General features: G+C 44.3%; 1 protein-coding gene across 1 annotated transcript in view; it reads left to right on the plus strand.

Moving 5' to 3' along the window:
* The window catches only part of RIPK3 (receptor interacting serine/threonine kinase 3), a 35,592-nt gene extending 12,094 nt beyond the window's left edge, over positions 1-23,498 (plus strand). Inside the window, exons 5-12 of the mRNA XM_014066909.2 lie at positions 1,242-1,415; positions 3,229-3,311; positions 11,597-11,762; positions 16,285-16,364; positions 17,829-17,901; positions 18,325-18,404; positions 21,933-22,032; positions 22,138-23,498. Of these exons, the coding sequence (XP_013922384.2) occupies positions 1,242-1,415; positions 3,229-3,311; positions 11,597-11,762; positions 16,285-16,364; positions 17,829-17,901; positions 18,325-18,404; positions 21,933-22,032; positions 22,138-22,247 (866 nt within the window). The 3' untranslated portion in view covers positions 22,248-23,498. The remainder of the gene's footprint in view (positions 1-1,241; positions 1,416-3,228; positions 3,312-11,596; positions 11,763-16,284; positions 16,365-17,828; positions 17,902-18,324; positions 18,405-21,932; positions 22,033-22,137) is intronic.
* Positions 23,499-26,469: the final 2,971 nt, after the last annotated feature.

Genomic DNA, 26,469 nt, shown 5'->3' on the forward strand with positions numbered 1-26,469 from the left:
TTGCCTCCCCAGACCCCAGGAGCACACTGGAAGCCTCCTAAAGGCTATGTATGCATGGACATTTTTGCAAAGGGCGTGGGGTTTTGGGAGGCTAAAAATTCTATATTCGGTGTAGAAGACACACCCAGAGTTTCACACTCTTTTTTGGGGGGAAAGGGTGCGTCTTATACTCTTAAAAATACGGTATATCTTTTCATGTACAACACTGAAGAAATGACACTTGGCTACCATGTAAAGTAGTGAGCTTACATCTTGTATAACAGTGTAAATGCTGGCAGCCAAAGTTGACCCCACCCCACTCCCCACCCCCTTCAACCTCTGCAGCAATCCTTGCAGCATCCTGGTTGCTCTTCTCTGCACTTTTTCTAGCACCTCAACATCTTTTTTATAGTGGGGTGACAAAAAACGGATGCAGTACTCTAGGTATGGTTCTTGTACAGTGCTGTCATTTGACCATTCACTGAGGCAGCAGTCAGTGGCCCTATCTTGGAGATCTATGGATGTCATGGAGAACATGCTTGAACATACTTGAGCAGCACTGTGCTGCATTTAGTTTATGTTAGCAGCACAGCGTATACTGCAGTGGTGAGATTCAAATAATTTAACAACCGGTTCTCTGCCCTAATGACCAGCTGGATAGGCGGGGCTCAGTGGTCATGTGACTGGGTGGGCATGGCCAACTCAACGTCACTCACGTCGATGGGTGCTTTGCCTTGGCTGTTACAATGTAATAAGGGTTAACTGGAGAGGCAGTTTCTGTAAGCAGCGTGAAAAAGTTGAGGCTAGAAACAACACCTGTCTTCCTTACAGGATTAGCCCTGTGAAGTGGAAATAAACAAAATGAGATTTCTTCCAACAACTATTCTCAAAACTGCTTAGAAAGTTAACAACCGGTTCTCCTGAATAGGTGCGAACCAGCTGAATCCCACCACTGATATACTGTTTAAATTTACTGAGGAATATTGCATGGTTATGTCTGCTTTCTTGACATTTTTGACCCCCCCTGAGGACATATCACCACAGTCTGCACAGATAGAAAGATATGGGGAGAATTGACAGGCAGAAGGGTGATGCTCTACAGTACAAGAAATATTTATTTTCCTTTCATCTCCACTCTACCATTTCTTTTGTTTGACCCTGTTGTTGAATGAGTTGGTAGGGATGCCTGAAAGCCAGGCCTTGGGTGAGGTTCCGTTTGAAAAATATACCATTCACAGTTTCCGTTTCCATTCCCTGCTCAGATCTCCACCCTGCCAACATGAGTTCCATGATCAAGATGCATATCCCCCGAGGTCAAAGGCCGCTGACCGAAGCTCTGGAGAACCAGGTCGATAAAGTGCTGAAACTGGGAAAATTGATTGACCTCATGAAAAGATGTTGGTCTAATGAGAAGAAGCAGAGGCCGAGTTTCCAGTGTAAGTGTAATCTTGCACACAATGCAAGATATCAAATCAAACCTTTATTGTCAATGCACAATATGCATACAATGAAATTGAGTAAACCCCTGATTAAAAAGGGGCAGGATACTCAATAGCAAAGATGCACCCATTCATCTTTCCCTTGGCTGGACTTTGGCTTGGGCTCATCATTAAAGTGGACTGCATCTCAGTAGTTGCAATGAATAACAGAAAAAGAGAATAGCAGAGTCACTGAGTCGGAGGGGACTATGGAGGTCTTCCAGTCCAATTCCATGCACAAACAGGGGACACTATACCACTCTGCAGTGTTGGGTTCCAGATCCCGTTCCAACAGGTACGGTTGGAATGGGCCCACCGTCTCCCACATGGATACGTGCGACATGCACATGCTTTGTAGCTGCGAAGGACGCTTCTACAAGCCTCCGCGATGCTTCAGCTGCTGAGCGGAGCCTCGCGCAGGCGATGTATGCGCCATGTCCGTGCGCGGAAGGGCTGAAAGCTTTAAAAGACGGTAAAGAACTTGGGCGGGCGGGTGGGCCCTCCAGAGCACCATACCGGAACTATACCCAGTGCTCCGGGCAGGCTTCAGTATGCCCGTACCGGGGCGTACTGCCTGAAACCCACCACTGCCACTCTGGACAAATGGCTGTCCAATCTCTTCTTAAAAACCTCTAGTGACGGAGCCCCAGGGGTGGGTTCCTGCCAGTTCTAGCCTTTTCTATAGAAGAGGTTCCACAAATCTACAGTGCCGTTTAGAACCGGTTCCAGCTCCCTCCCTCCACCCGTCCTCACATCATCAAGATGAAGAGCGAGAGGAGGAATTCCGGGAGTTGAAGTCCACAAGTCTTAAAGGTGTCACGTTTGAACACCCCTGGGGTTTAGGGGTGTGAGAGTCTTGTAACTTGACAGCTTTAAGACTTGCGTGCTTCAAATGCCAGAGTTTCTGAGCCAACATTTTGGTTGCTAAACAAGAACGTTGTTAAGTGAGTTTCACCACATTTTACAAGTTGACCACAGCCACCCAGTCACATGGCTGGCAAGCCACTCCCACCCAGTCACATGGCCGGCAGGCCACTCCTACCTGGTCACATGGCCAGCAAGCCACTCCCACAAAGCAGGCCACACCTACAAAAGAGCTTCTAAAATTTTTTGAAACCCACCCCTGCGGAGACCCACAACTTCTGAAGGCAACCCATTCCACTGATTAATTGTCCTCACTGTCAGGAAATTTCTCTTTATTTCTAAGTTGTTTCTCTCCTTGATTAATTTCTGTCCATTGTGCTTCTTGTCCTGCCTTCTGGTGCTTTGGAAAATAGGTTGACCTCTCCTTCTTTGTGGCATGTGGGAAAGACTTTGGAGGATGGAGCAAAGAGATGCTTCCTAGGGAATGGTTAATAAGAGTCATCATAGCCCACAGCACTCTGGAAGCCTCCAGAGCCTGGGGAGGGTGAAAAACAGACCTACTAGAAGTCCAAAAATGGGCCTTTTCCAACCTCTAGAAGCCGGGGGAGACCATTTTCAACTGGGCAGAGAACCGGTTGCTAACATTTTTCAATCCCACCCCTGGGTTGGCCCAGACTTTTCTTAATGGGCATAAAATCTCCATCTCTAAAGATTTCAAGCATCTGCTGGAGGCTGTTTTACTAATCAGGAGATTGGGGCTGCTTTCTGCCTCTAAGAGCATGCTTCTCCATTTCTCCTTTCAGGAAATATAATATTTTAATATTCCCCCAAATCATTTCTTTCGTCTGGGGTGAGGGGAGGCTTCCCACAGCCCATTACTCATTCTTATTTTTCCTCCATTTCTCAGATTGCAGAGACGAAATGGAAGACGTTTATTCCTGTTACAAGTGGAAGATTAGGCCAGCTGTCAGTGAAGTCCAAGATATTTTGGTAAAGAATAAATTTTAAATTCATAAAGTTCTTATAATCAGCCTCCAGAGGGCAGCAGAGCTCCAGTTTTGCCATGCAAAGTATTTCTATGCAAACATGATAATTTTTTCTTTTCTTTTTTATGCCATCGTATTTCCTGGATGGTAATTTTGCTACATAGGCAATGATTATGTTTCATAAGCATGAAATAGAGCTAGTCCTCGACGTATGACCACAACTGTGTCCAAAATTTTTGTCACTAAGTGAGACATTGGTCAAGTGAGTTTCCCCCCATTTTACAACCATTTGTGCTATATAGTTCTTAAGCGAATCACTGCAGTGGTTAAGTTAGTAAAACGGTTGCTAAGTGAATATCCATTGACTTTGTTTATCAAAAGGTTGCAAAAGGGGATAGCATGACCCCGGGGGGTATGCAACCGTTATAAGTGAGAGTCAGTTGCCAAGCATCTGAATTTAGATCATGTGACCACGGGGATGCTGCAATGGTCGTAATGGTTTCTTCATTTATACAGTATAATGAACAGTCAGTAAATGAACTGTTGTAAGTTGAGGACTACCGTATTTTTCGGAATATAAGAGGCACCAAGGTTTTAAAGAGGCAAATTTAAAAAAAGTAGGTAAGTAGATAGAAGGATAGAGAGGGAGAGAGAGAAAAACACAGTAGATAGGGAGACAGAGAGACTAGGTAGGTAGATAGGTAGGTAGGTAGGTAGGTAGGTAGGTAGGCAGGCAGGCAGGCAGGCAGGCAGGCAGGCAGGCAGATGGGTAGGTAGGTAGGTAGGTAGAGCAAGAGAGAAATACAGTAGGTAGGGAGAGAGGAAGAGAGAGAGAGAGAGAGAAGGTAGGTAGGTAGATAGGTAGGTAGGTAGATAGGTAGAGAGAGAGAGGGAGAGAAATATAGTAGGTAGGTAGGGAAAGAGAGATAGGTAGGTAGGTAGGTAGGTAGGTAGGTAGGTAGGTAGAGGGAGAGAGAGAGAAATACAGTAGGTAGGTAGGGAGGGAGAGAGAGAGTAGGTAGGTAGATAGGTAGGTAGGTTAGGTAGGTAGAGAGAGAGAAATACAGTAGGTAGGTGGGGAGAGAGAGAGTAGGTAAGTAGATAGAGGAGAGAGAGAAATACAGTAGGTAGGTAGATAGGGAGAGAGAGAGTAGGTAGGTAGGTAGGTAGGTAGGTAGGTAGGTAGGTAGATAGATAGATAGATAGATAGATAGATAGATAGATAGATAGATAGATAGATAGATAGAGGGAGATAGAAAGATAGAGAGATACAGTAAGTAGGTAGGGAGGGTGAGAGAGAGTGTGTGTTTAGGTAGATAGATAGGTAGATGGGTAGAGGGAGAGAAATACAGTAGGTAGGGAGGGAGAGAGAGTAGGTAGGTAGGTAGGTAGGTAGGTAGGTAGGTAGGTAGATAGAGGGAGATAGAAAGATAGAGAGATAAAGTAGGTAGGTAGGCAGGGAGAGAGAGTAGGTAGGTAGGTAGGTAGGTAGGTAGGTAGAGGGGGAGAGGGAGAGAACTACAGTAGGTAGGTAGGGAGAGGGAGATTAGGTAGGTAGGTAGATAGAGGGAGAGAGAGAAATACAGTAAGTAGGTAGGAAGAGTAGGTAGGTAGGTAGATAGGGAGGGAGGGAGGGAGGGAGAGTGAGAGAGAGAGTAGTAGGTAGATAGGGAGGGAGAGGGAGAGAGAGAAATACAGTAGGTAGGTGGGTGGGTAGGTAGATAGGTAGAGGGAGAGAGAAATACAGTAGATAGATGGGTAGGTAGGTAGAGGGAGAGGGAGAGAGAAATACAGTAGGTAGGTAGGGAGAGAGAGAGTAGGTAAGTGGGTGGGTAGGTAGGTAGGTAGGTAGGTAGGTAGGTAGAGGGAGAGGGAGAGGGAGAGAGAAATACAGTAGGTAGATAGGGAGAGAGGTAGGTAGGTAGGTAGGTAGGTAGAGAGAGAGGGAGGGAAATACAGTAGGTAGGTAGGTAGGTAGGTAGGTAGGTAGGTAGGTAGGTAGATAGAGGGAGGGAGAGAGAGAAATAAATTAGGTAGGTAGGGAGAGAGAGTAGGTAGGTAGGTAGGTGGATAGAGGGAGAGAGAAATACAGTAATTGGGAAGGGAGGGAGAGAGTAGGTAGGTAGGTAGAAAGAGAGGGAGAGAAATACAATAGGTAGGTAGGTAGAGAGAGAGAGAAAAAAATACAGTATTTATACAGCATATAAATCTAATAAACCATAAACCAGTACGTAGGTAGGTAGGGAGACAGACAGTAAGTAGGTAGATAGATAGAGGGAGAGAGAGAAATACAGTAAGTAGGTAGGGAGAGAGAGAGTAGGTAGGTAGGTAAGTAGGTAGGTAGTAGGTAGGTAGGTAGGTAGGTAGGTAGGTAGGTAGGTAGGTAGGTAGAGGGAGAGAGAAATACAGAGGATAGATAGGGAGGGAGAGAGTAGGTAGGTAGGTAGAGAGATAGAGAGAAATACAGTAGGTAGGTAGGGAGAAAGAGAGTAGGTAGGTAGATAGGTAGGTAGGTAAGTAGGTAGAGGGAGAGAAATACAGTAGGTAGGTAGGGAGAGTAGGTAGTTAGGTAGGTAGGTGGTAGGTAGGTAGGTGTATTCCAGGTGTATTTATCCATGTGCTGGAGAGGAAATCGCTGACAACCTGTGGCCCCTAAGACTTTGTTTCTGCTGGCACAGCCCTTGACCAATGTAATTCTCATCAACCACTCTAACTAAAGAGCTCTTTGCACTCTGCAAACCTCCCCAAAATGGTCCATTTTCTGCCATACCCATTTATTTTTTTTAAAAAAGGCATGAATAGCCTTGTGGGGGCTTGCAGAGTGTTCCTGAGGGGGCGGGGGCCAAAAACGAGAAAAAAATCGCCCATTTTTCACAAAAACAGGCCCGTTTTTTGTCAAAAAAATTGCATGCATAGCCTTATGAAGGCTTCTAGAGTGCTGCTGGGGGCTAGGGGTGGGGCAAAAAACAGCCCATATTTTACTCATTTCTGCCCTCCCCAGCCCCCAGGAGCTCTCTGAAAGCCTCCATAAGGGTATGTACAGCCATTTTTGTGAAGGTGGTGGGGCTTCGAGAGGCAAAAAATGCTGCATTTGATGTATAAGATGCATCCAGATTTTCAGCCTCTTTTTGAGGAAAAAGGTGCGTCTTATACTCTGAAAAATATGGTACTTTTAAATTACCAACAGATAGCATCAAATATAAACTGTTTTTACTAAGTATAGGTAATCCTTGACTTAAAACCATTCTGAGCTGTGGTGGTGCAGTGGTTAGAATGCAGTACTTCAGACTAATTCTGCTGACTGCTGACTGACTGCAGTTCAGCAGTTCGATTCTCACCAGGCTGAAGGTTGACTCAGCCTTCCATCCTTCTGAGGTCGGTAAAATGAGGACCCTGATTGTTGGGGGCAATAGGCTGACTTTTTAAACCACTTAGAGATAGCTGTAGAGTACTCTAAAGTGGTGTATACAGTATTTTTCAGAGTATATTTTTCTGCCCAAAAAGAGGGTGAAAATCTGGGTGCATCTTATACACTGAATACAGAATTTTTGGTCTACCAAAACCCTGCCCCCTTTGCAAAAATGGACATGCAGAGGGTTTGGGAGGCTTGCAAAGTGTTCCTGGGGGGATGGGGAGGGCAATAATGAACCAAAACAACCCAATTTTGCTCGTTTTTGGTTCCCGACCCCCAGGAGCACTCCACAAGCATCCCAAAGCTTTACATGCCCCCCCTTTTTTTTGCAAAAAATGAGGCGTGCAGAGGGTTTGAGAGGCCTGCAAAGTGCAGAAACTTTTTTTTTAAAAAAAAATTCCTCTTCAAAATCATGGTGCGTCTTATACTCCGGTGCATCTTATAGTCTGAAAAATACCGTAAGTCTAAGTGTAATTACTTTTAGTGATTGTTTGAACTTACAGCAGTACTGAAAAAAGTGACATAATAGATCCTTGAAATTATGACCACTGCAGGAAACCCACAGCCACATAATCAAAATTTAGGTATGCATTTACAACAGTTACAGAGTCTCGGGATCCTGTGAATTCTCCTTGTGACCTTCACAGCTGGCTTGTGACCAGGAAAATCAATGGGGGAGGGGAAGCCAGATTAACTTAACAACCAGTTAACTGACATAGTTTGTACGTTGTAAAATTGGGTGCATCTCATTTACCGACCTCCTTGTTTAGCAATGAAAATTGTGGCCCCAACTTGGATTATTAATCAAGGGTTACCTGTATTCTAGAGCGAAAACTTCTTGGCATGGGATAATCAGTAAGAAAGTTTTGTCATTTTTTGGGGAGGGGTACAGACTCCAGATGAGTTTTTGAGTGGGACTGTCTCTCTGTCTCTCCGCAAAATCTCAGGAGTTTAAAATAGGCAGTGGCAAAAATATCATTTAAATTTAATTCACCTTGTTAAAACAAATTACCAATATTAGTAATATTGGTAAATGATAAATGATTGGTAAATAAATAATAGCAACATTCCAGTATTTGAGGGGCTGCCTCAAAGAGGAGGGAGGTCACCTTATTTTTCAAAGCACTAGAAGGAAGGATGAGAAAAAATGGATGGAAATTAATCAAGGAGAGAAGCTACCTGGAATTAAGGAGAAACTTCTTAAAAGGCAGGACTAAGGGTGGGATGCTACGGATTCGCCTGGATTCGGGAGAACCCGTAGGTAATGGTTCATTTGGAGAACCTCCAAATCTCACCTCTGGCTGGCCTCACCCATCCCCTTTCATGAGTCTCCATGCGGCATGAGATAAGTGCAGGGCCGGCATCAAGGCTCAGGGAGGAGGAAAAATGGGCTTCCTAGAAGTTCCAAAAGGAAATGGAAATGGGCGCATTTTTAGCCTCCAGAAGGCCTCTGGAGCTCGGGGAAGGCGAAAACACCCCCACCGCTGTGGTGCAGGAGGCCGACTAGGCCATGCCCACCAGGGCCACACCCACCCAGCAAACAGGTAGAGAACCCGTTGCTAAAAATTTTGAAGTCCACCCCAGTGAGGACAATTAACCAGTGGGACGTCTGGCTTTCAGAAGTTGTGGGTGCTTCATCACTGGAGGTTTTTGCAAAGAGACTGGGCAGCTATTTGTCTCAATTGGTATAGACTAGAACTTCCTGCTTGGGCAGTGCGTTGAACTAGAAGACTTCCAATGTGCCTTCCTGCTCTATTCTGATTGATTGAAATACTCCCTTATTTGTTTCTTAAATTCTTTACAATGCATTGGCAATTCTGGGCTCTAAAATCCACACTGTGGATTTCAGAGGCAAGTAGATCTCCTCATTCTTGTGTCTCCAATTCTTGGAGAGAGACACAAAGAGAGAGACAAAGTGAGACAGAAATTCAGACACACACACACACACACACACACACAGAGAGAGAGAGAGAGAGAGACAGAGACAGAGACAGAGACAGAGAGAGAAAGACAGAGAGGGACAGATAGAGAGACAGTGAGACAGAGACAGAGAGAGACAGACAGACAGTGGGAGAGACTGACAGAGACAGAGATAGACACACACACACAGAGACAGAGAGACAGAGACAGAGAGAGAAAGAGAGACAGAGAGAGAAAGAGAGACAAAGACACACAGAGAGAGAGACAGACAGAGAGAGAGAGAGAGTGAGAGAGAGACAGTGAGAGAGAGAGACAGAGAGAGTGTGAGAGAGAGGGACAGTGAGAGAGACAATGAGAGAGATACAGTGAGAAAGACAGAGAGACAGAGAGAGAAACAGAGAGAGAGGGGGACAGAGACAGAAAGACAGACAGTGAGAGAGAGAGAAAGAGGGAGAGACAGAGAGAGAAAGAGAGAGTGACAGAGAGAGACAGAGAGAGGAAATGTGAGAGAGGGACAGTGAGAGAGACAGAGAGAGAGAGTGAGAGTGAGAGAGAGGGACAGTGAGAGAGACAGTGAGAGAGAGATACAGTGAGACAGACAGAGAGAGGACACAGAGAGAGGGACAGTGAGCGAGACAGAGACAGACAGTGTGAGAGACAGAGAGAAAGAGAAAGAGACAGAGAGAAAGAGAGTGACAGAGAGAGACAGAGAGAGGGAGTGTGAGAGAGGGACAGTGAGAGAGAGACAGAGAGAGTGTGAGAGAGGGACAGAGAGACAGGCAGTGAGAGAAACATAGAGACAAGCAGAGAGAGAGAGAGATAGACAGCGACAGAGAGAGAGAGAGAGAAAGAGACAGAGACAGAAAGCAAATAAATATAGGTAGTCCTTAACTTACAACAGTTTGTGTAGTTACCATTTGAAGTTACAACGGCATTTTAAAAAGTGACTTATCACATTTTCACACTTATGTTCCTTGCAACATCCCTATGGTCATGTGATTTACATTTGGATGCTTAAGCAACTGACTTGCATTACGACGGTTGAATTGTCTGAGATCCTGGGAAACTCTTTTGTGACCTTCTGACAAGAAAAGTCAATGAGGAAGCCAGTTTTACTTAACAACTATGTTGCTAATTGAACAACTGCAGTGATTTGCTTAACAGTTGTGGCAAGAAAAATCATAACATGGAAGAAAACAAATTTCTCGCTTAGCAACAGAAATTTCAGCCCAATTGGGGTCATAAGTTGAGGACTACCTGTAAGTAGCAATAGCAATAGCACGTAGACTTGTATACCACTTCACAGTGCTTTTACAGCCCTAAGTGGTTTACAATATCAGCCTATTGTTCCCAACAATCGGGATCCTTATTTTACCCACTTTGGAAGGATGGAAAGCTGCCAACCTTGAAACCGGAAGTGGTTGCAGTTTCTGTTGCTTAAGCCACCACTTTCCATTTTTCTAAAAGTCTCCTTAGTTGTTCACTTCCCAGTGTTAAAAATGCCCATATTCAGTTTCTAAGCATTCCTCGGGATATTTCTGGGCATCAAAGAGAAGCCAGGAAGTCAGCCAGCATATTATATAGCAAAAGGCAGTGGTGGGATTCAATTTTTTTATTACCAGTTCTGTGGGCGTGGCTTGTTTTGGTGGGCATGGATTGGTGGGCGTGGCAAGGGAAGGATACTGCAAAATTCCCATTCCCTTCCCATTCCCTCCCCATTCCAGGGGAAGGATGCTGCAAAATCCCCATGTCCTCTCCACTCCTGGGGGAAGGATACTGCAAAAGGTCCATTCCCTCTCCACTTCTGGGGGAAGGATACAGTAAAATCCCCATTCCCTCTCTACTCCTGGGGGAAGGATACTGCAAAATCTCCATTCCCTCCCCAGTCCTGGGGGAAGGATGCTGCAAAATCTCCAGTCCCTCCTCACCCCACTAACCTGTTTTTCCTCCATTCTCCTGTGCAGGGCAACAAAAGAAGACCCAGCCAATCAGCTGGGACTCGGGAGGCAGTGAATAGATTGGGGGCAGGGCCAGCCAGAGGTGGTATTTGCCAAACTACTCAAAATTTCTGCTACCTGTTTGCCAGAACTGGTTAGAATTGGCTGAATACCACCTCTGGGTGCATCCCTTATCCCCATCTGCCCAAGATAATTTCATGGAAAAGCTGACTCTTTTTAAACATTCTCTTTTCTTCAATGAAATGAATACTGGCAGGGAGGAGAAATGCAAGGAAATAGATTAGCTGATTCCCTTCAGGATCACCGTAATCTGGAGATCTACGGAGATTCGCAACCATCCAGATCAGGGATGCCCCAAAGGTGCTTTTCCAAAAGGCAAGTGTTTCCCCACCCCCCTCCACCAGAAAGTCCAGTTGCCTTTTAGAAAAGCGCTTTTGTGAATTAATCTAGAGCAGGAGTGTCAAACTCGATTTCATTGAGGGCCGCATCAGGGTTGTGTTTGACCTTGGGGGTGGGCAGGGTGGGTGTGATCAGCTCGACGTCACTCGTGTCTGGGGCGCCTGTGGTGGCCTGAGTACTCTGCCAGCGAAAACGGGCTCCTGAGCTCTATTTTCGGCTGTGACTGCCTCCCACAACCCTCTGCCAGAGAAAACAGAGCTTGGGAGTGCTGCCTGCCATCCTCACAAGGTCCGTTTTCAGCTGCGACAGCCTCCTGCAACCCTCTGCCAGCAAAAAATGGATCTCAGGAAGGCTGCGCACTGCCCTCACAAGCCCCATTTTTGCTGGCAGAGGCCCCACAGGCCAGCCCTTCTCTATTTCCAGGGAAAACCCTGCGGACCAGATCTAAGCACCCTATGAGCCGGATCTGTCCCCCGGGCCTTGAGTTTGATAGCCCTGTTCTAGAGGGATTTTTATCTCCTTCCTCTGTTCAAGATCATTTTAGCTAAGTGTTTTCTTCTTCCAGCCTTACCAATGTGTTTCCTTTTTCACTTCCAAAAGATGCAGAAAGAGACTTCCAGAACAGAAGCCAAGGTCCATCCCAGCTTGAGTTCCAAGGGAGCCAGTTTTGCTCCGGAGAGATCTGAGGACTACCGAGCGTACTCTTCTGGCTTGGAAGGACGTTTTACAACTTTGCACCTAGAAGAAAAGTCACCAGTGCAAAATGGCAAGTGCAATGTGAAAGGGGTGGTGGATCATGCAGCTTTCTGTTCTTTTCTGGAGTTAACTGGGAATTGATCTGAAGGCTAAAAAGCCTTTTTTTTAAAAAAAAAAATCTTTGTGTGAGTGATCAAAACGGAATTCTTAAGGATTCATTGCAGTAGCATTTAGCAATAGCAATAGCGCCTGGACTTATATACCACTTCATAGTGCTTTACAGCTTTTTCTAAGCAGTTTCCAAAGTCGGTAAAATGAGGAGCCAGATTGTTGGGGGGGCAGTATGCTGACTGACCCCCCCCCCCAACAATCTGGGTCCTCATTTTACCGACCTTGGAAAGATGGAAGGCTGAGTCAACCTTGAGATGGTCAGGATCGAACTGCTGACAGTCAGCAGAGTTAGCCTGCAGTGCTGTTTTCTAACCAGTTCAACATCACAGTTCATTTAGATTTATATACTGCCCCATAACACTTTATAGAACGCTTTAGGCAATTTGCAATGTCAAAGCATTATTTACATATTGTCCCCCAAAAATCTGGGTCCTCATTTTTCCAACCTTGGAAGGATGGAAGGCAAAGTCAACTCTGAGCCCCAACAGAATCAAACTCCAGACTATGGGCAGAGTTTGTCTGCAATACTGCTCTTTAACCACGGTGCCTCCAGGGCTCTTAAAAAATTCCCTCTTTGTTTCCCCCCTATTTGTGGTCCCACCTCTTCCTGTTTTACTAGCTAGACCAAGATTTAGCAACCCACCACATGTCTGTAGACATTCTCAGTCATCCAGATCATGATTGCCTCAAAGGTGCTTTTTCAAGGAGGCAACTGGACTTCCTTGTTTTTATTTCTTTGGAAGATGTTTCTCTTCTCATCCATGAAGCTGACCAAAGAAGCTGTCAGAGCTGAAGAAGCTTCTTGGATGAGAAGCAAAAAGTCTTCAAAAGAAAAAGCAACAACAAAGAAATCCAGTTTCCTCCTGAAAAAGCACCTTTGGGACAACCCAGTACATGTATTATTCCAAGTTTTGTAGCTTATTTCCCCAACAAACCAAGATCCCAGGGCCAACATTTGCCCTCCAAATCATGGGTTTTACACCAAATCCTTCCTACAAGGTAGATCAATAATTTTGGTTTGAACTCTGAAGACATCAATACATCATTAATTCCCCAACCCCATACTTTGCAGTTCCTATAAGCTATTGTTCTTTGTATCTTCTGTCCAACTTGGATCCAACTTGGCTGTAAGCCAGTCTCAGAAATTTCCACATCAGCCTTCCTATAAACACTTGCCCTTCTCTTGAATTTAAATTATTCACAGGCCTTCCTGAATCGGGATGACGAGAAGTGATGTTCAACAGTAGTGAAAAGCTCCAATTATAGAAGGCTGATCTGGAAGCCAAGCACACATCCTAATTCATATTTTATAGGACAATGGGAAGATGTTTCCCGAAAGGTTCTTTCTGCTCAATGTTTCCAACCACTTTGCCTAAATTTCCTCTTCATTTCACATCTGAATGTTAATTAACAGTAGTGATTGCTCAGTTACTGCCAACTCTTGTGGTTCAATAGGCATCTTGTTGCCAGAACGGTCTGCTAGTAACTAAATGAGGTTCTGTAAACAACTGCTTACGTCATCAGCAATAGCATCCGGCCGCCTAGCTGTCAGTCACCTTCCTCATTAGTAAAGCAGATTTGGGCTGCAACAATTAGTAAAGCCTCTAGAGGGCAGCAAACGGCTAGAGATTCTCATTCTCCTTGCTGCCATCTAGGGGATATTTAGATTTTTGTAGCCTAATATGGTTACCATGGAGTAGCCCCCCCCATTTGAGTGTGTGTGTGCGTGTGTGTGTGTGTGTGTGTGTGTGTGTGTGTGTGTGTGACTGCCCATCAGCATTTCCTTCTTGGAGCTCTTGCAAGCTTTTGCCTGTGCCACTGGAGACCATGATTACCTGGCTTGTTTGTTGCCTTCAGTTTTTGAAAGCAGCAATGCTTGCCATAATGGGCTAAAATCAGAGGTGGGGAACAATGGGCCCTTTATATAGAAATTCTCAATCATCCAGGTCATGGTTGTCCCAAAGGTGCTTTTTTCAGGAGGCAATTGGCCTTTCTTGTTTTTCTTTTGAAGATCTTTCGCTTCTCATCTAAGAAGCTTCTTCAGCTCTGACAGGATAGTGGGGCATGGAAGGATTTTTATTCCTTGCAGACAGCTGGTCATTTGCGTCCTTTTAGAGGGTCCTTGAAGCACTCGGAGGTTTAACTCTGTCCTCAGGGTCACCTGAGTAATGCTCCTGGTTTCCTGTAGTGTGCAATTATTTTTTTCCTCTGGAAATCCATTCCTACTCCCACACCATTCTAAGTGCTAACTGCTAACTACCTGCTATAAAGGGTGTTCATCGCAAATTGCATAGCTTAAAATCTGTAGAGAGTCTCAGTCACCCAGGTTATGTTTGCCCCAAAGATGCTTTTTTTCAGGAGGCAACTGGACTTCCTTGTTTTTCTTTTGAATACATTTCCCTTCTCCTCCAAGAAGATTCTTCAGCTCTGCAATGGTTCCTTTATGATTTGTGGACATGGCTGGTTCAGGAATTCTGGGAGTTGCAGTTCACGTCATAAAAAGGGCCATCGTTCCTCACCCCTAGACTAAATCAAGGAGGCCTAGAACTCTTTCGGCTAATTTCAAGAGATCCACTGGAATTATTTCTCATTCGGTTCCTCTTTCTATTACCATTTTTCGGCAGTAAATAATAAAAAAAATAGGAAGTACTAGTGAAAAAAGGATTGTTCATGGCTGGACCCCAAAATAAAATGTTGTGGAGAAGAGCGGGCATTTGTTCAATGAAAATCCTATTTGGAAGGACCCAGGTTCATTCCAGAGGTGTAATTTCTTCAAAATTATTTATACAATGGGGCAAATTCATGCAACCTGTAAAATAGAATGGGGCTTCCTTCATTTATCTTAGATATGTATTGTTTATCTCAACAAATGAATTCAGTCATAATGAATTCAAAGCAAATCAAAGCACATTGCTTCTTAACTAAGAAAAAGTGAATAGAAAGTTGTCAGCCGATAAATCCACAAAGACGATCCAGTGAATTTGAATACATTTTACTAAGCCATGTTTTATGTTTTATCTTAAATATTTCAGAATCAAGAATATCTAATGATTTGTTTGACGAGGCCTGCAAAATACCCAGTTTCTTCTGATAAGATGGATTCACACATCACCCAAAGTCATAATGAGTTTCCTTTGGTTTGGCTTAAGAAAATGTGTGGATCAAGCCATCATGGTTAATTCAAGTCAGGGATTGTGAATTCTACCATGATGGTTTACCAATTGCATATAATTGCTATTGCTCAGGGATGTTGTTAAACTCAAGACCCATGAGCTGAATTCGACCCACAATGTGGTCGGATCCAACCCACTGTGACGTCCTGGTCTACCCAGTATGAAGAGGAAAGATCAGGCCAATGTAGCTTCAGCCCGATGCAAAGGGGAAACATGCCAACAGTTTGGAGAATGGCATCAAGCTGGCTGCGCCCACCCAGTTGGCCATCACACCCAGCCCCTGAGGTCAATCGCAGCTGTCAGTGAAATTGAGTTAGAACTCCTGCTGTAACTAGTTTATGATATATTTTTTAATTGATTGAGAGCCGAGGTGGCGCAGTGGGTAGAGTGCAGTACTGCAGCCACTTCAGCTGACTGTTATCTGCAGTTCAGCGGTTCTAATCTCACCGGCTCAAGGTTGACTCAGCCTTCCATCCTTCCGAGGTGGGTGAAATGAGGACCCAGACTGTGGGGGCAATATGCTGACTCTGTAAACCGCTTAGAGAGGGCTGAAAGCCCTATGAAGCGGTATATAAGTCTAACTGCTATTGCTATTGATTGTTTGCTGACGAGCCATAGATTTTTCTCAGCGATAGTACATGGAATCATGATTTTAAAAAAATCTATAGTTAAGTGTACTGTGGTAAGCCCAATGCTGTAATTTATAAATTAGCATATTGTGTGACTTTAACTATGGTTTGTAACCCATTATTTTTGTCTTAAAGTGATATAGGTAGCCAACCAGTGGTGGGATTCAGCCAGTTCGCACCTATTTGGGAGAACCAATTGTTAACTTTCTGAGCAGTTTGAAGAACCCGTTGTTGGAAGAAATCTCATTTTGTGTTTTTTTTTCACTTTACAGGCCTAATCCTGTAAGGAAGGCAGGAAGAAAACATTCTGGTGTTGTTTCTAGCCTAATCTTTATTGCCTTTGTTATAGAAACTGCCTCTCTGGTTAACCCTTATTGCATTCTAACAGCTAAGGCAAAGCGCCCATCTACATGAGTGATGTTGAGTTGGCCACGCCCACCTAGTCACATGACCACCAAGCCCCACCTACACAGCTGGTTATTACAGCAGAGAACCGGTTGTTAAATTATTTGAATCCCCCCACTGGAGCCAACGATTGTGATTAATTCAAGAAAAAAATGGCTAAAACAAATAAAGGATAAGCGGGGTATATAATCATTGCTATTTTCACCCCTTTCAGAAGCTCTACCACCAGAAGTCATTTTCAGGAACAAATCTTCTGGGACCCTTCACCGAAGTAAAAGCATGTGTACCAGGAATGTAAGAACATAATTATCAATTTACTCTTTTGTGCGAGAATGAGTTAGTCATTTGTAGGAAAAAAGAGATAGTTCCAATTAGTGACAAACTAGTTAGTGAGCTGTGTCGAGCTTATTTGATCTAATAGAAGATGGTGGCTGTGGTTGGAGAACACTATGGAAGACTAGAGCTCTTGCGACAAGCCTTCTTGGCAAAGTGTGCCTGCTTAGAGCAATGATCATTGGCTAAGAACCAGGAAAGGAAGCTGAGGCTAACACTCAGGGATGGGCTGCTGCGGGTTCGCACGGGTTTGGGGGATCCTTTAGCTGAGGATCTGCCCAGTTTGGTGAACCTGCAAATCCTGCCTCTGGCTGGCCCCACCCACACTGCCCCACCTCTCCCACACAGCATCACCTCTCCCAGGAGTCTCCACATGGCCCATTTGGGATGCCAGGTAAGTATTGAATTGAATTGAATTTATTGCATTTATATGCCGCTTTATTCCTGGAGGGACTCATGGCGGCTCACAATTCAAAGGGAGGGAAATACAGACAAGGGGGAAAAAAAACAGCACAGCAAACAACTACAGAAAGAATTTAAAAACAATCAACAGCAATACAGTTCGAGTGGGGATGGGAACTCGTCAGCCCCAGGCCTGTCGGAACAGCCAGGTTTTAAGGGCTTTGTGGAAGGCCTGAAGGGTGGTGAGGGTCCGAATCTCCATGGGGAGCTCGTTCCAGAGGGCCGGAGCAGCCACAGAGAAGGTCCTCCTCCGGGTGGTAGCCAGGCGACATTGGCCGGTAGATGGAATTCGGAGGAGGCCTAGTCTGTGGGATCTAATAGGTCTTTGGGAGGTAATTGGCAGCAGGCGGTCTCTCAAGTACCCAGGCCCAATACCATGAAGGGCTGTATAAGTGATGACTAGCACCTTGAAGCATATCCGGAGACCAATGGGCAGTAAGTGCAGCTCGTGGAGGATAGGTGTAACATCGGTGTACCGGGGTGCACCCATAATCGCTCGCGCGGCTGCATTCTGGACAAGCTGAAGTCTCCGAATACTCTTCAGGGGCTGCCCCATGTAGAGCGCCCACACAGAGGCTAGGTGCCCACACAGAGGCTCAGGGAGGGCGAAAAACAGGCCATACCCAAAGTCTGGAAAGGGGCCTGTTTTCAGCCTCCAGAGGGCCTCTGGAGCCTAGGGAAGGCTATTTTTGTCTTCCCAGAGGCTCGCAGAAAGCCTCCGGAGCCCAGGGAGGGCAAAAACACCCCCCTGATGTGGTGCAGGAGGCCAACTAGGCCATGCCCACCATGGGCAACCAACAACCGTGCAGAGAACCCATTGCTAAAATTTTTGAAGCCCACCCCTGGCTGACACTTCTGTTGAAGGAAGAAGCATAAACATGAACAGGTCTTGTCTAGGGAGCTGACATGGGCATCGTGAACACGGGATCACCTTTTAACTAGCCTGATGCTTTGTTTTTCAAGAGAGCTGAAAGGACAGACCAGGAAAATGCTCTTGTGTCGGAAGTCCAAACTCCGCAGAGGAGCACACTCAGAGGTAATTTTTTTCCCCTGTCTTGTTTGGAGGGAACGTGTGAAACCAGGCATCCTACTCCTGCACAGCAAGACCATCATGGAACTAGCAGCCATGACCATTAAAGACATGGGAACAGAGAGCCAAGTAGTGGTGGTTCGAATCCCTAGTGCCGCGTAACAGAGTGAGCTCCCGTTACTTGTCTCGGCTTATGCCAACCTAGCAACAGTAGAAAGCATGTAAAAATGCAAGTAGAAAAATAGGAACCACCTTTGGTGGGAAGGTAACCTATTCTAGGTTGCTTCTCTCCTTGATTAGTTTTCCATCCATTCCTTCTTGCCTTGCCTTCAAGTCCTTTGGAGAATAGCTTGATCCCTTTGTGGCAGCCCCTCAAATATTGGAACACTGCTAACATGTTTCCCCTCCCCCCCTTTTTTTTCCAAACAGGTAATAAGCAACGGCCCCTTTCAGATACATTTGCTTTCCCACCATATCCAAATTATCCTGGATACCTTCATTATCCGCCGGTAAGTAAATGATAAATACTAGGAACAAGATTGGGGAAATATGGAGAGAAGCTTCCTTAAGAGATCTTCTGTGAATCTCTCTTGCTAACTTCCACTAAGGGTTGTATGAATCTTATTTCCCTCTAAACTTTTCTTTCAAAAATAGGGGCATAGAATTAGGGATGAAATGCTACCAGTTTGGGCCGGTTTGCTCGAACCAATAGTAAAAAAATGCTACTGGTTCACAGAACCGGTAGTAAAAAAATACAGAAAAAAAGTTTTTTTCTTAAAAAGTTCCAATGATCGCACGTCGCACAGCTGATTTTTCGAACTTTTTAAAAAACTTTTTAAGCGTTTTTTTTTTTACTATAGGTTCTCCAGAAACACGAGGGTGAGTGGGGGCCCATTTTTGCTCCCAGCAGGCTTCTCTGAAGCATGCTAGGCCAAAAATGTGGGATGGAAGGTGTTGAGAAAGAAATAAAGAAAGGAAGGAAGGAAGGAAGAAAGAAAGAAAGAAAGAAAGAAAAAGAAAGGGAGGGAGGGAGGGAGGGAAAAAGGAGAGGAAGAAGGACTACATACCTGGCACTAGACGCAGCTTCAGCAGATAATCCAAGGCTGGAAGGGACCTGGAGGTCATCTAGTCCAACCCTGCTCCAGCAAGACATTGATCCCCCAGCTGTATGACTACATAGCCATGGCCACACAGTCACATGACCCCACCAAACCATGCCCACAGACCCAGTAGTAAAAAAAAAATAGATTTCACACTGGCATAGAACATTGGCAAGAACATTCTAGGAAGAGCTCCATTGGATCCAGAGGTGGTGTTCAGCCAGTTTTTTTACTAGTTCGCTGAAACAGTAAATACCACCTCTGTCTGGCCCCTCCCCTACCTGTCTGCTCACCCCTCCCACTCATCTGTCTCTTGCTCTCGCCATCACCATCCTGTTCTTCCGGTCCAGGAGGCATGGGGTGAACATGCATAGCCAGTTCGAAGAACAGAGTGGCGGGACTGAAGCTCTTTTTTTGGTGCATTCAAGAAGCAGAGGTCGGTAGTTTTTGGTCCAAGACATCTACAGCTACCATCGGCAGCTTGGTTCTGGCTGGCAAAGAGGCAGCATCTGAGAGGCTTCTTGCACCAAAAACTACCAAAAACTACAGGTCAAAAAAGAGGCCTGAAGTTCCGGCCGGCACCAATGCCACCCTGTTCTTCATGCCAGCCGCGAACTCTCACCCCATTGCCTGTCAGTACGCATGCACAGCTGCACTCCATTGCCAGATGTGGAGAAGAGAATGGTCTGTCCATGTCAAAGGGACATAGTTGTAGCTGAGTTGCTCGGAAGGCAGCTGGACGGTGGTGTCCCTTTAAGATACTTTGATATGTGGGCGACCATAAAGGCACAGGCTGCAGGAGCTGCCATTTCTGCTGGTTCTGTGGGTATGACTTGGTGGGGGGATGTCATGTGACTGAGTGACATCACTCACATTGAGTTGGCCATGCTCACTCAGTCACATGACCAGACCATGCCCACTAACTATGCCCACAGAACCTGTAGTAAAAAAAAAAATGAATCTCTGTTGGATCTACACTTCATAGTTCAGTGTCCTATTTCCACCGTGGTCATACAGAGACTTTGTGGAACTTTCCTTCATCAGGGAAAACAATCCATAGCTTTGTCCAATCGGAAACATTGGGCCAATTGTGCTCCCCAAACAAATTGTGCTCCCAAAAGTTCACAAACAAATACACAATTACCTCATTCTTCAGCCAAAGGAATTTCCCCGCAGTTCTTTTTTTTTTTTAAAGTTAATCTTTGCTCTCTGATTTACACCATGACACGAGAAATGAACACGGAGGGGAAAATATCAATTTACTACTTTATATTTCTTATAAGGGCCACCTGGCATAGCAACAGATCAGGCTGCAGAGGGAATGACATATAAATTACTGGAAGGGGGTCTGGTAAGCAGGGGTGGGCTGCTATAGGTTCACCCAGGTTCAAGAGAACCTGTAGCTAATATTATGGCCGGTTCAGAGAACCTCCAAATCTCACCTTTGGCTCGGGGAGGGGGAAAAACGGCCCACCCAAAAGTTCTGGAAGGCCAGAAATGAGCCCGTTTCCAGCCTTCAGAGGGCTTCGGAGCCTGGGGGAAGCAGTTTTGACCCTCCCAGAGGATCGAGGAAATCCTTCAGAACTTGGGGAAGGTGAAAATGGCCCCCCGGCTGTGGTGCAGGAGGCCAAATAGGCCATCCCCACCATGGCCATGCCCACCCAGGAACCAGGCAAACAACCCATTGCTGAAATTTTTGAAGCCCACCCCTGCCAGTAAGAATCTATGGCTTTCAAATTCCTTAATCCTTGTGGTTTCAAACCAGATCCCTAATGATTAGCAGTTTCTTTTATTGGCAAAGTAGATAATTCAGTCATCCATCCATCCATCCATCCATCCACCCATTATTTGCTCCTATCCAAACAAACTCTGCGTGTGGTACAAGTTACAACACAATAAAGGAAAAACAGAGTAGCGGGAAAAAAATCATATTTTTTTAAAAAACAAACAAACAGTGAAGGTCTAACAGTGCTATTATGGTGGAATTATCTGAAGGAGGTTCAGCTTTCTAGGTGCATAAAAAGACATTCAGATTTGATCGGGTTTTTTAGTCCATTTCAAATTGGGTCATCAGGTGATATACCGTATTTTTCGGAGTATAAGACGCACCAAGATTTTGAAGAACAAATTTTAAAAAAAGTTTTTGCACTCTGCAAACCTCCCCAAAATGGCCTATTTTTCACAAAAAATGGACCCATTTGTTTTTTTTTTTTTTTAAGGGCATGAATAGCCTTCAGGAGGCTTGTAGAGTGTTCCTGCGGGGTGGGTCCCCCCCCAAAATGAGCAAAAAATAGCCTTTTTTCACTTATTTCTGCCCTCCCCGCCCCCAGGAGCACTCTAAAAGCCCCCTAAAGGCTATGCATGGCCATTTTGGTAAAGGGGGCTGGGTTTCGAGAGGCAGAAAAATGCTGTATTCAATGAATAAGATGCACCCAGATTTTCAGCCTCTTTTTTGAGAGAAAAAGGTGCCTCTTATACTCTGAAAAATACAGTAAGTGTATAGGTGAGTGATGGCAAATCTTTTTGGCACTGCATTCGTCAGGGCTGTTAACATGGAAGAGGAGCTGCCCAGGGGGCATGGGAGTGCCAGAAAATGAACTTCCGGCTTCCGGCATCCACATGTGTGCTGGCCAGCTAGTATCAGCTACCTGGTACTATCAGCTGGCCAGCACACATGCTCATGCCAAAAAAAGAAGACCAGGCCTTCCACTTTCTGGCACTGCCATATGCATAAAGGCCAGCTGACCATCGCATGCGCACATGGGCCAGAAACCCAGAGGATGTACGGGCAATGCTGCACATGCAGGGCAACATGGCACGTATGCCATAGGTTCGTCATCAGGGGTATAGCTGGTCTGAAAGAGTAGGTCAATGGTCACCTTTTCAGTTCCTGTCAACACTCATCCATCTTTTTTTTCCATTTTTTTCCTCATCTAGATTTTTTCTCCCCAGCCATTTTATGACACCCACCAAGGTGATATTGGATTTGCCCAGCAGAACCTGCCGGTCCCATGGCGTTCTGCACCTGCAGCTCCCTGTGAGTAAAAGCAAACAGTCCCAAAATATAACCAACTCACTCCTGTAAAACGTCTCTGAACTTAACCTGATTTTTAACAAAGGCAATTCTTTTCTTGACCTCCAGATGGCGGAGTTCAAATCCGTGGCAACAGCATCACCGGAGTTCAGATTGGAGGGGGCAACCATATGCATGTTGAACAAGCTTCTCGGACAAGAAAAAACAATAACCAATGAATTTTGATAGAAAATGGACAATGGCATCCCTGTGCAGCTTGAAAGCATTAAAGCCAGCTCCACTTGCCTTCTCTTATTGCCCCTGCCTTTTCGGCACAATCCCTCTAACTCAGGGGTGGGTTCCCGCCAGTTTTACTCCTGGTCCACAACCCGTACACGTGCGCTGTTCAATGTAAATCGTTCTTCGCGCACACGCAGAACAATTTACAGTGAACTGCGCCTGTGCAGTCACTAAAAATCAAAATGGCGGTGGCCCAGTGGCGGCAAGGAAATTGGCTCAGGGGCGTGGCAGGCCTGAGTCGCTGCCAGTTTTGCGAACCAAGCCTGAATTCCCCTACCGGTTCGGCTGAACCGGGCCAAACCGGGAGCAACCCACCTCTGCTCTAACTCAACCTACTCCATCTATTTCCTATAAAGGTAGAATCACAGAACAGAAAGGATGGAAGTGGCTCAGAAAATGATCTATTCCAAGGGGGGGGGGTGTCTCCAAATTTGGCAACTTTAAGACTGGTAGACTTTAACTGCCAGAATTTCCCTGCTAGCATGGCTGGCTGGGGAAATTCTGGGAGTTAACAGAGTAACACAGTCGGAAGGGATCTTGTAGGCCATCTCGTCCAAGCCACCTCCCGCCCAAGCAGGAAACCCTACACCATTTATGAAAAATGGCAATTGAAAGTCTCAAATGATGAATGGCTTCTTGACAGTCTCCAGTGATGAAGCCCCTTCAACTTCCAAAGGCAACTTCTGTTCCACTTGTTAATTGCTCTCACTGTCATAAAGTTCCTCCTTATTTCTAGGTTAAATCTCTCCTTGATCAGTTTCCATCCATTATTCCTTGTCTGGCCTTCAGGTGCCTTGGAAAATAGGTTGATACCCCCCGCCCCTTCTCTCTGTGGCAGCCACAAATATTGGGAACACTTCTATCATGTCTCCCCTGGTTCTTCTCTTCACTATACTAGCCATGCCCAGTTCCTGTAATTGTTCACCGTATGTTCTAGCCTCCAGTTCCCTAATCATCCTGGTTGCTCTTCTCTACACTTTTTCTAGTTGAAGTCCACCAGTCTTAAACAAATTTGGAGACCTTTGATCTAATTCACCTATCTGTCCGCTCTACTACTTCAGCATCCTGCATGGAGGGCCATCCAGCCTCTCTTGAAATATCTCCAATGAAGGATAGCCCACTACCTCCCCAGATCTCTGTTTTTGTTCTTGGACAGCTTTTACTATTAAGAAATATCTTCTGATGCTCAATAAAATTCTCTTCCTTGTAATTTCAACCTGTTGTTTTTGGTCTCACCCTTAGATTCACACTGAATAATCAACTCCCATTTTTTACAGGATTTAGATACTTGAGGGTAGCTACTCTGCTTTTTAACAGTCTTCTCCTTCTTGATTTTCCTATTAATGTGCATGGTTAGTAATCAGCTCTGATGGGAAGCTGGATTAAGTTATGCATTTGATACCTACCTTCCTGCCTGTAGAATTCAGACATGGTGCTTTTTCCCTTTTTGTTTTCCCTTCTTTCCAATTTTGCTGGAATTGGCTGGCCTGAGATATTTTTTTTTCTTGTGACAACAATTGAATGCAGCCATTCTAACAATCTCTATCAATGGCTTCAAAGGAAAATATGTGAAAGCTTAAACGAGAAATAATAATAAATTTTGGGAAAGAAAGGAGCACCATCCAAAGATTCATTGATTAACTGAAGCACTTGAAGAGTTTATGGCAACTTTGTTTCTGAATAAATCTCTAACACATTGCTAAAAATAATTGGCCACTGCCCTCACTATTTTGCAGAAAATCACTGAGTTCAAGAAATGGGTGCTCATTCTGGGTATATGCAAAACATGAGGGATTCTCGGTGCTTTCTGAGCTTGGTTGTTTTCTTGTAGATGTTTTATTACCAATCTATGTAACATCATCAGTCCAAAGCAAACTGAATTTGTCTCTTTGTGTGTCTGTTAATTTCAAAAGTTTTGAGTTTTCATAGACTTTTTATATAGTCCAAGGTTATACTGATGTAGAAAGTTAGCACCCATCCCTCTCCTTAAAGAATGAAATATTTTGAGAAATATTAAAAAGGCAAAATTTTGTATTTCCCTGGAAACAAGTGTTTTTAGAGGCAGGAAGCAGGCTTGCTCTTAATAGCTCCCACCTTTCTTAATAGCCCTCAGCAGATGTCAGCACTTAAGAGAGAAAGAAATAGCTAGCTCTATTCATAAGCAAATTCCCTGCAGCACGGTCTGAACAAAGGTAGGATTAGCCCACAGCCTCAATAGGAATTGCCCAACAAGTTCCTTAATTGCATCAGCCAAACTTCAACCAAACCTGGGAGCTGAGACAACCTACAGCTATGACCCCTACAACAGCCAATACAATACATGTTCTTGCACAGGAACAGGAAGCTCAAGTTCAAAGCCCAAACGAAAGTATAAAAACCCCTCACTCTCAACTCCATGTGGACAGCTGCCCAGGACCATCCATGTGGTTCTGCTCCATCATTAAACCATCTTTCCAACCAGCCTCCATTTTGTCTCCAGCGCCTTTCTCCTGGCTTGGAATTGAACCGGATGGATGTTTCTCCCCACACTGATATTAAATATTCAACACAGCGAGCCCATCCACACTCCATCTCATTAAACTACCTAATTAAACTTTTGCAATGGATGTTAAATGAGTCATGCAGTTGTTAAGTGAATCATTGTTGTTTCCTGAAGTTAATGGCCACAATAAAATTATCTGAATTCATGCAGTTGTTAAATGAATCCCCCTTCTCCCATTGACATTGCCTGTTGAAAGCTGGCTGAGGAGATCATGACCACATCAGAAAATTAAAAATAGGAGTTGAGATTTTAGGCAGGAAAGTGTCTTTCCCTTTGTACTTTATTTCTAATCCAATTTAGCCCTTTGTCCACCTGTACCTGTTCCAAATTGGTACAGATCCTCATTTTTATGAACTTGTCAAACTGGATTTCTCCTTTTTTAATTTGTATGTCCAGTTTTCTCCAAAGACCCTTCTTTGTTCATGGTTTCATGAAAAGTCATAGCCCTAAATGTGTGTTATTGTTTAATTGGCAATTAAACATTACATAATTCAGATGGTGACAGTGAGAATCATTGAAATATACTTCAGAGTTCAGTTTGAAAATGTAATATAGGATTCACTGAAATATACTTCAGAGTTGGGTTTGAAAGTATGATATAAGATTCACTGAAATTTACTTCAGAGCTGGGTTTTGAAAGTATGATATAAGATTTTCTGAAATTAACTTCAGAACTAGGTTTGATAATATGGTATAAGATTCACTGAAATTTACTTCAGAGATGGGTTTGATAATATGGTATAAGATTCACTGAAATTTACTTCAGAGATGTGTTTTGAAAGTATGATATAAGATTTTCTGAAATTTACTTCAGAGCTGGGTTTGATAATATGATATAAGATTCACTGAAATGTACTTCAGAGATGGGTTTTGAAAGTATGATATAAGATTTTCTGAAATTAACTTCAGAACTGGATTTGATAATACGGTATAAGATTCACTGAAATTTACTTCAGAGATGGGTTTGAAAATATATAAGATTCACTGAAATTTACTTCAGAGATGGGTTTGAAAATATGATATGAGTCCCTATTCAGTCGTGAAGTAAATATTAAAAATTGGATGTGTTTGCTGAGAATAATGAGCAACAAATGTCCTTGTTAAATCACAGGTGGCAATGTGGCATTCAATAATAGCCAGTGTCAGTAGAACTCCCCAATTAACTAAAAATAATATTTTTAATGGGTAAAATATAAAAGCAAGGCGTTGGGGGCAACACAGCCAAATCCACATGACAGTGAATTCATAAGATTTCAGTCATTTTTAAAAATGGACCTTCATTGTCCAGTGTTATGGATTTCCAGAAAATCACAACACATCAACTGCTGGCCTATTGTGAAAGTGTGTAACTGTAGCAACCCTTTTTTTCCCTTAATCAAGAGAAAATTTTCTCTCAGTATGACACATGGCAGGTGGGTGGATAGCGGTCTCAGGCAAACATGGATTTGCAAAATGGAGTGTTTACAAGGGGATTTGTGTATTTATATTTTTAGTCCCTAGTTTTCCATTTGTATGGCCACTTATCTGACTCTGGGTGTTGCCCTTGTCTGCTTCAATTGCAACTGAAAAAACACTTGCATTTCTGCACAAAAATTTCAACTGGGTTAAAAAAAGGCAAC

The sequence above is a fragment of the Thamnophis sirtalis genome, unplaced genomic scaffold, assembly GCF_051295495.1.
Source record: "Thamnophis sirtalis isolate CommonGarterSnake01/CBP01778 unplaced genomic scaffold, rThaSir2_p1.2 scaffold_4, whole genome shotgun sequence".
Lineage (NCBI taxonomy): Eukaryota > Metazoa > Chordata > Lepidosauria > Squamata > Natricidae > Thamnophis > Thamnophis sirtalis.